The sequence below is a fragment of the Carassius gibelio genome, chromosome B24 (genome assembly GCF_023724105.1).
Source record: "Carassius gibelio isolate Cgi1373 ecotype wild population from Czech Republic chromosome B24, carGib1.2-hapl.c, whole genome shotgun sequence".
In the NCBI taxonomy this organism is placed as follows: Eukaryota; Metazoa; Chordata; class Actinopteri; order Cypriniformes; family Cyprinidae; genus Carassius; species Carassius gibelio.
Window position 1 is genome coordinate 18,516,441 of NC_068419.1, and position 10,525 is coordinate 18,526,965.

The 10,525-nt window shown below is 34.3% G+C and overlaps 1 protein-coding gene across 1 annotated transcript in view; it reads left to right on the plus strand.

Moving 5' to 3' along the window:
- tubb6 (tubulin, beta 6 class V) overlaps positions 1–3,790 on the plus strand; it is a 4,920-nt gene extending 1,130 nt beyond the window's left edge. The window contains exons 3-4 of the mRNA XM_052596444.1: positions 164–274; positions 2,599–3,790. Coding sequence (XP_052452404.1) covers positions 164–274; positions 2,599–3,662 — 1,175 coding nt within the window. The 3' untranslated portion in view covers positions 3,663–3,790. The remainder of the gene's footprint in view (positions 1–163; positions 275–2,598) is intronic.
- The last annotated feature ends 6,735 nt before the right edge of the window (positions 3,791–10,525 follow it).

Here is a 10,525-nt window from a genome sequence, read left to right on the forward strand (position 1 = left end):
TACACTGTTTTTTATTATTATTACATTTCTATCATTAATTAATAATTTAGTTAATCAATGTAACGTCTGTTTTAGTGAGAACATTTCACTGAATAACTTTTACAGCACTAAAGCATTTACAGCCATAAAACATATTTGTGTGTGTGTGTGTGTGTGTGTTCAGCTCACAAGTATGTTCCCAGAGCTGTGCTGGTGGACCTGGAGCCTGGAACGATGGACAGTGTTCGTTCCGGGGCATTTGGACAGCTTTTTCGACCAGACAACTTCATCTTTGGTATTGTGTCAACATGTCAAACTCTCATTTTTTTCAACTAGCCTACTTATTACTTGTAGGACTGTTAACTTCAAGCCAAAGAATGTATAAAGAACACATTTAATTGTTTTTTAATTGTTTTGAATAGTTTTTTCATGAAAACAGCGTTTTGGGGACTGAAAACGGGTTTCAGAGTGCATTTTTGGAAATGCCCCCGTGATCGTTTTTCGTGTAACACCCGATATGTAAATCTTTGAAAACAGTGATGTCATGCACGTGCGTAAAACATGTTAGGTATGTAGACATGCGCAGTACCTGTCCATTTTAAAGGTAAACGTGAACAAACGTGAACAAACATACACAACAATGGCAGAGTACATGGTAGCCTATGGTTGTTGCTTCTCTAGAGTTTGCTAATGCTTGTTCAATAAAGTGTGTATTTACTTCACCAATATTACAACCAACAGCGGAGATGCATCATATACAACTTATAATCATCACTTCCCTACAAGGTTCTGTTTACTAACTAGGTGACAGCGCCTACTACTGGCCTGGCATACCCGTAATACAGTGTGTTTGGACATTTTCATGGATATGTGTAAATGCAAATCTTTTAAAAACGTTGTCATGTATACGTGAAACTGTTCAAAAACACAACGGAAAAAACTTTTACATTTTGACTACACCATTGTCGTGTAAACGTAGCCCAAGTGCAATTTTTTAAAATGCCACCGTTATCGTTTTTGTGTAAACACTCAATACGTTAATCTTTGGAAACGGTGACATCATGTGTGTGCGTAGTACGTGTTAGGTATGTAGACATGTGCAGTATGTGTCAATTTTTAAGTGCCCCTATTATGGGCAATGAAAGGTTAATATTTTGGTTTTGGGAGTCCCCAACATGTTGACATGCATGCAAGGTCAAAAAACACTTTCATTGTCTTATAATATGCGTTTATTTTATGCAACTCACAAACGATTCGCTCGACGATTAATATTTCCGAAACCATCCCTTTGCATGATGCTACTCTACGGTGATTGGTCTGACTGGATTCATTTTCTTTTTATCATGAAGAAATGCCTGATAAAGCAGTGCTACTTTGTGTACAGAATAACCGGGGAAACTGCTATTTTTATTGCTCCAAAAGCAGCACCTAGTGACAACGAATTAATTTGCATTTTCATTCAGATCAATGCAAAAAGACCAACAAGTGGACGGGCAATATGCTAATGTTGACGTCAATATGAAACGGCTTCGGATTTGTTTTTAAAAACGACTCGTTTCAATGATTTAGAGTCGGTACAGGTACTGTTTACTAACAAGGCAACAGCGCCAACTACTGGCCTGGTATACATAATACAGCGTTTTGGGCCGTTTTCGCAGATATGTGTAGACACGAATCTATTTTAAAACGTTGTAGTGTATACATGAAACTTTTTAATAACGCAAGGGATAAACTTTTCTGTTTTTGACTACATAGTTGTCATGCAAACGTAGCCTTAGAATACTAGCTTTCAACTTGAATTCCTTCGAACAAAAAATCTTATTAAACTAATTTAATTATCCTACAATTCTTCAGTATTTATGATAACATAAGATTCACACTACATAAACACTTTCTCTCTCCCAGCACTTGTTCTGAAAGTATATTTTGAAGTCAGATTCTGTTTGACATAATATAATATTAATGCAAACATAATATAAATGGCACTACAGTAGTTCATAGGTTGTTTCTTTGTGTCTGTGTAGACATCAACCTAATTTACCAGAGTACTGCTGAATAGAAAAAAAACAGACAATAGTCAAGTCCTTAATATCTATATCATTATATCTACATCAAACTGTGATTTAAAAAACAAATAAGAATACTTTAATTTAGCAAGAATGGATTAAATTGATCCAAAGTGACAGTGGAATTTTTCCAAAAGTTTACATTTCAAATAAATACTCTTCATTAAAAAAACTCCAAGCTAACATTTAACTCATAGTGTCAATCATGAGGAACTGTAAATATAGTGTCCAAGTAAATGGCAAATTGTATACACAATAAAATGAGCACAATATATTTTCTGCCATTAATATCACTTCTAAAACTAGTGTGGACAGCTTGTATTTTCAAATGAGGAAATAGACAACATTCACAAAATACTCCAGTACATATTTTCATGACATTCCACAAACACAATGCGTCTGGAATGCATCTCAAGAATGAACATAAGTGTCACGTAGGCTATGATGAATGCTGGATAAATAATTGCTACATGCCTTCCTATAACAAGTGGCTAAAAAATTATATTTTGTTTTGAATGCAAACTGATCGTCTCTTATTTTATTGCTTTTGCAGGACAGACAGGTGCAGGAAACAACTGGGCCAAGGGCCACTACACGGAAGGAGCCGAGCTGGTGGACTCTGTCCTGGATGTGGTCAGGAAGGAGTGTGAGCACTGTGATTGTCTGCAGGGCTTCCAGCTCACACACTCCCTCGGCGGAGGAACCGGATCGGGAATGGGGACTCTTCTGATCAGCAAGATCCGAGAGGAGTATCCAGACCGCATCATGAACACCTTCAGCGTCATGCCTTCACCCAAAGTGTCCGATACGGTGGTGGAGCCCTACAACGCCACACTGTCGGTGCATCAGCTGGTGGAAAACACAGATGAAACGTACTGCATCGATAACGAGGCGCTGTACGACATCTGCTTCCGCACGCTCAAGCTCACCACACCCACGTACGGCGATCTCAATCACTTAGTGTCCGCGACTATGAGCGGCGTCACCACTTCGCTACGCTTCCCCGGACAGCTGAACGCAGATCTGCGCAAGCTAGCGGTCAACATGGTGCCTTTCCCTCGCCTTCACTTCTTCATGCCCGGCTTCGCGCCGTTGACCGCAAGAGGAAGTCAACAGTATCGCGCGCTCACCGTGCCTGAACTCACACAGCAGATGTTTGACGCCAAGAACATGATGGCCGCTTGTGACCCAAGGCATGGGCGATACCTCACGGTGGCCACCGTTTTCCGCGGCCCTATGTCTATGAAGGAAGTCGACGAACAGATGTTGGCCATCCAGAACAAGAACAGCAGCTATTTCGTAGAGTGGATCCCCAACAACGTTAAAGTGGCGGTGTGCGACATCCCACCCAGGGGACTGAAGATGGCCTCCACTTTTATCGGCAACAGCACGGCCATCCAGGAGCTCTTCAAGCGCATTTCCGAGCAGTTCTCGGCCATGTTCAAACGCAAGGCCTTCCTGCATTGGTTCACTGGCGAGGGAATGGATGAGATGGAGTTCACCGAGGCCGAGAGCAATATGAACGACCTGGTGTCTGAGTATCAGCAGTACCAGGAGGCTACGGCCAACGACGGCGAGGAAGCATTTGAGGATGAAGAGGAAGAAGTGAACGAGTGAACAAGGAATGCATTTTTGCAGTTTCTTTTCTGTCGTTTTTTAAGCTGTGATGTTTACGTTTTGTATGTGGTAGACTGAAGTCCTAGTAAACAAATACAGCTTGCAATAAATGCTTTTTGAAGACCCCATACATTTGTACTGTGAATATTTTTGGTTTTTATAATTATTTATATAATTATTTGTACAATTGGAATTTATTAATTGTGCTTAAACTAAGTATCAAACTGTTTTAAGAACATTTTTAATTAAACACCACTTAAAAATGTCATCCAAAATGTAAATAATTGAATATATCAATATATAATACTGTGCCTAATTGTAAGTGCACTTAGAGTACTTCAAATCTAAAAAGTACTGTTTTTTATAGTAAAAAGCTGTACTTGCAGAAAATAAAATATAATTGAAATAAAAGACGTCACACTTAATTTTCCTTGTTATAGTGTAATTATACATTAAAGGACTGAGTAATATTAATTAACTACATGTACTTACTATGTTGTCAGGGTTTGGCTTCGGGTTGCTTGCATGTTATTATGCATAATGTATTATTATAACAGTAAGTACATGTAACGTGAAACAAGGACAGCTGAGCTCAAAATAAAGTATAACCTAAAAGACCGATAAAGTGTATTAAAGAGAGTATATTGGGAAACTGGGAGAGATTACAGTTTCTTTACACACTTAAGTACACTTTTAAAAAGTTTTATTTTAAAATACATTTTTATTCATTGACTAACATACTAAAAATATTAAATATTTGTAATAAAATGTATAAATATTTTAACATCTAAATATCTTAATGTCTTATTTGATATTACAATCAATTAAATTGCAGCTATCACTACCAATGTGAATATTCATATATTTAAATACATGGCGTACAAGTTTAAATAGAAAATGACATTAAAGTACATTTTAGTTGATCATAAATCTTTGTCAGTATATTTGACAGTACTTAAGCTGTATTAATATTCAAAAAAACATTTAAAAGGCAATAGAAATTAAATACATATACAGTAACAATGTACGTAACTCCTATTTAAGTGGTTCAAAAAAGTACAGCTAATTGCATTTAATGTAAATTTAAACTGTACCACATTTTAATTTCATTGCCTGAGAACAATACATTCAGTTCACACTTAAGTACAGTGTTTTCTTCCAAATGATATTATTTCAGTAACAAATACTTTTTTTTAAATAGGCAAAAGTATGTTTCTATCTCTTAAGAGTTGCAGCAAATAATGTTTAATATTTTATAATGTTGCACATAAAAAGGTTCAGAAGCTGTAACTGGGCAGTACATTTTCAAAGGTATACTGTAAGTATCACTAAAGGGTGTATTTTATTACAATCTAAACTGTACATATCCGTACAGGATATTAGTTCCTTTTGAAAGGATATCATCTCAGCAACAGCTTTTGTAACGTATTTTCTTCTTATTTATTCCAGGTGTGTAGTCACAGAGCATTTGACTTGAGCTAAAACCCTATGGAGGATAGGTGAGGTTAGAGCCAGTCTTTCTGAATAACACAAGCTTTGTTCATATCCGCTTGTGTCTCGTAACACACAGGCTCTTGTTCCAGCCCTGGACACAAATCCTGCTCACTCAACCTTTTATTATTGTCACCAGCTGCTGAGCAAGCCGTTCTACACTTAGCATCATGTAGCTAACAATAGAGGACGTCCAGTCTCGACACAAACGATTGAGAGCACAGTATTAACAAGCACAAAGGGCTTTCAGCTCTAAACTCTGTATTAGTGGTGATTTACAGAAGCTTTTCAAATCTGAATTTTAATCCTGATCTATGGACTCTGAGCGTGTATAAAATTCATTTGGGAAATAGAAGCCATTCAGGAAAAAAGGAATTAAAAGTAAATAAATTAGTCCTCCATAAAATTAAAAGAAAAATGTATTAATTACATTTAAATAAAATAAAGGAAATGGAGATAGATCAAATAAACCATAATAATTAATAAAGTAAAATGTTAATATTAACAATAAATTTCTAAACTTTAAATTCTGTAAAGATATATATATATATATATATATATATATATATATATATATATATATATATATATATATATATATATATAAATTCTGCAAATAATCCCATAAAATACAATTTAAAAAAAATAAATGTTTGCCTATTTTGTCATATATATATATATATATATATATATATATATATATATATATATATATATATATATATATATATATATATATATATGTATTTATATTTTCAAATTATTTAATAAGTATAAATGTAAAGTGCAAAATTATTTAGTTTTTTATAGATTTTATTCATAAAAAAGTCAGTTTGCAAAGCGATTAATTTTTATTTTAATTTTTGAATCGTTAATTCACATCTCCACATTTTGGTGATTTATCTTTGCTAGATAATTGTCAATTTTACACAGCATTAAAAAAGAGTTATGTAATTATAAAATAAAATAATGATGTAATATAATTAAATTTTATTCAGAAAATAAATGAATGATTGTATGTATGTATTTTAAACAAGTAATTGCTTCACATTTTTACAGTAGTTCCTTATAACTTGCTAACGAGGCTGAAAGAGTGATGCAGTCTCTTAACAAAAAACACAAGAGGTCTATGTGTGGGATATTTTGAAATATGAAATGGTTATTCGCAGGATCACGAAAGGCAGGGGTTTAGAGGTCTTCCTTTGGTATGTTTAACAGCTGAGAGGAAAGTGGCTCAGAATGTTTCGCTCACATTTCCGTACGAACCAAACGCTGAGGACTGGGAGGATAGTTATGTGTGATTGGCAGTTCATTTGCTCTGTATTCCCTGTGCATGTTGGGATATCCAGCGGTTTTTAGCTGCAGTATCACTAACTGTGGGAGTGTGTGGCAGCATCCCCAATAAGGCATCGAAAATGTATCTGGAATCTACTGGAGTCTCGTTTGTTTAAACCAACTATGATATATTCGATGTCGATGCTTAGCTAGAGATGGGTGCAAAGTAACACTAACTTCTCAAAGTGCATGGTTAGAAAATATATATAGCTCCTGTGCCTAAACATTTATATAACATCTTGAACATGGTGCAGGGCTGGCACAGATTCATGTTTCCGAAAGAACTGCCGTCTGCAGACTTATGGCTCTTTTCAAATTGTTTATACAAAAGCAAACCGTACCAGCTGGATCATTCTGTATAGCAACAGCACGGCGAACTACACACACTCGATTCATCTCATTCTTCCTATTAGAATTACACGAATACGAGAGTGGTTTGTTGCAATGGATGTTACGATAAAAAAACATTGGTTGTGAATATGCAACTATTACTGTAAATCTCAGTCTAAAAAATGGATCCCCATGTATCCCCATGTAAATATTAGAAGACAACTTGAGAGCTGCTTTATCAGGGTTAATCTATGCAAAACTTCATCAAAAAATGCATTTCACAACACTGACATCATCTGGAAAGCACCAGAAATATGCAAAGGTCGACTTGACTATGTCTTGAGTTTGATGTGGCTGCTTAGTAAAAATATTATGTAACACTTTAATTAAAGCCTTTATGTGTAATGCATTATAAAAGTGTTTTTATGCAATAAATATAGTGCATTGTACAATCTCATGAATAACTGTAACCCCATTCTAACACGTATCAGTTAATTGTCACTTTGCATTTTAAATGAAGTTATAGTTATGTATAATTATAATGCATTATACCCTTTAATAAGACTTTATAATGCATTGTAGATTTTTTTATTAAATATTTTTCAACTATTCATTTTCCTCCAGTGTCTAGTTCTTTCCACATCATGTTTAAGATATAAATTACCATATGTACCGAATTACTGAGATTTATTTTATCTGATTGATACTGTAGTGAGATTCAATTAATTTTTTCAAATGTATTTCAAACCGTAGATTATTTCCTCAGAGAAAGTGTAATGGTTTTATAGTTATGAAAGGAATCGTAATAGAAACTGTAATGGTCCCCGTGGATCTCTGCCAGTAACTGACCTTCTATTGGAGGCATGTTAAATCAACAAATGCAAAAATAGGCCAAAACAAGCCAAATGGCCCCTTCACAAACCTCATAATTTAGCCCAGTTTTATAATTGGTAGAATGTTAAATATCTCAATAAACTTATTTCAGTCAATGACAATGTATGCAATATGTCAAATCTTTAAACTGCAGAAATAAAATCAAGTTAACGTAGCCTAATTCCTCAGGAAACTGCAAACTTGACAACACTGGTACAGTACTTGAACGCATTAAGTAATGATGTTATTGTTTGGTAACAGTTGATGCTTTTTATACTTCTGTGATACTTTCAACTGTGTTTTCAGCAGAGTTATTAAAACTGCATGCTTAAATCTATGCTATTTTGTTCTGTTTTGTTACATATATAAGGTATAAGGTTACCACCCCGCCGGGAGCTTTTGTACCTTTTTTGGAGTACACCCTAAACAAACAGATGATAATTGACAATAACTTAGATACATTTTTCTCATCCTATAAACATGTGGTTCATCATTGAAATTACACTGGTTTCATCATAAATTTTATTTCATTTTCATGTAAATTCCATATTCACCAATGCAAAGTGACACAGTTCATGATGTGGATGGATAATGAATTAAAGTCACATTTGACTGATCCCTGAACCAAGCAGAAGTAGATTTGGATGTGTACTTTGGGATGACTGTCCTGCAGGAAAGTCCATTGATCATCAGCTTCAGTCTTTGCACCAAAGGCATCACAATTCTTGTCAAAATGGCCTGATGCTTTAAAGAATCCATGATGTCCTTCATACAGTCGTGATTTCCACGTCCTTCTACAGTTAAGAAACCCAATAACAGGACTGATCCACCTCCAAGTTTGAGGATGGAGATGGTGTTCTTCTGCTTATGAGCTTTGCCTGTTTTGCAGCAGACATACCGCTGATCCATGGGTCCAAAACATTTTTATGATATTGTGCTTTTTCTTCAACAGCCTCAAAGGTTTTCTGGTACATCACACTTTAAGGTAAGAAATAAGGCTCAGAGCTTTTAATATCTTGGAAATCTTCATATATCCTTAGCCTTTCTGAAGTAATACAATACTTATTCTCTTTAGCTTTTTTGAGATCTTGATATTTTTGCTACTCATCTTCAGCACATGCATGGGTTAACTGTGTGTGTAACAGCTCAAGCTAATTCTGTTTTGAATAGAGTTTCTAAAGGTTTAATTGTGTTTTGAGACTGTTTTATTTCCCTCCATGCAAATAAGTGACTTAAAGACAGCAATGTTGAATAGGGGTTGAATAATTATGACATTATAGCTCTGTTATTCAAATCTTATAACGCAAAAAATGTATATTATATATTGACATAATGACTTTTTGTGTTCCAGTGAACTGTTATAGATATCAGAAAAGCTTTATTTGTAAAGTACTGCAGTCTCTGAGGGGTTGAGTAATTTTGATTGCAACTCTATACTGTGATTACAATTATTTTTAAAATACAAGAATATCTGTTTTCAAAAAAAGAAATATTTTGAGACATCGTAATAAGATACTATAATAATTGAATATGGCTTTACAGTAGTAATAATAATAAATATATTTTACAAGATAAGATTAATGTAATATTTTAAATATGATGATTTTATTACCAACATGGTGATTACCTTTAAATTAAACATCCAACTTGATATTATACATACTATTAACTAGACCTATTTAAATCTATGTCGTGTCAAAGTCAGCTATTAATTGTTACCTCAGTTATTGTGTCTTTAGCCCCAACGATTTTGTAAAATTATTTTTCATTGAAAAAAAAAAAAAACCCTGATGATTTAATTACCTTGAACAAAAATAATCAACAAGCCCTTTGTCTCAAAAAATTCAATTTGCTACATAGATCTTATAAAAACACTATTCTGGTTCAGAGGAGAAGACTCTCCCCGACCTCTCACTGTTAAAGGAAAGATTTACAGTCATTTCATCAAGACTTCACGCCTGGAAACAGATATCCAGATGGAGCAACGGAGGTACATCCAAGTATAAGTTATTACATTAGAACTAAGTTTGTTTTGAGAACGCAAAAATATATATTTGCTGTAGTCTCCTGTTTACTGCTACAGAAGTTTACAGAAACTATGACAACATTCTCTTCTGGAAACCCAGAAATGTGAGAAAGGGTCCATCACTGAGGAGCGTAAGAATATATTTCTGATATTTTTAATACTTAGGGTTAGGATTTTCAGTTTTAAGTGTACATTTTCCGAAAGAGGGATTTATACATCATCTGAACGCTGAATAAATCATCTTTCCATTGATGTGTGGTTTGTTAGGATCAGACGGTATGTGTCTGAGATACAACTTTTTGTAAATCTGGAATCTGAGCGAGCAAAAAAAAATCGAAATATTAAGAAAATCATCTTTAAAGTTGTCCAAATGAAGTTCTTAGCAATGCATTTATTAAAAAATGAAGCTTTAATATTTTTATACTAGGATATGTACAAAATATCTTCATGGAACATGATCTTTACTTTATATCCTAATGATTTTTGGCATAAAAGAAAAATTTATCATTTTGACCCATACAATGTATTTTTGGCTATTGCTACAGACATAAGACTGCTTTTGTGCTCCAGGGTCACAGATAACATCCTTGTGTTTTATACTGAAGTAACTGTAACAGTGTCCTAGGACCACAAGATGGCAGGATTATACTTTCTTTGAGTAAAATGTCAGTTTGCTTTATCTTAAATTGTGTGTTTATATATTTCCCAGAACACAGTTATCACATGCAATACTACAAAAACCAATGCTTTAATAAAGCAAAGATGCATTGAAATAAATCAAAGTAAATAAATGCTGTTTCCACAAAAG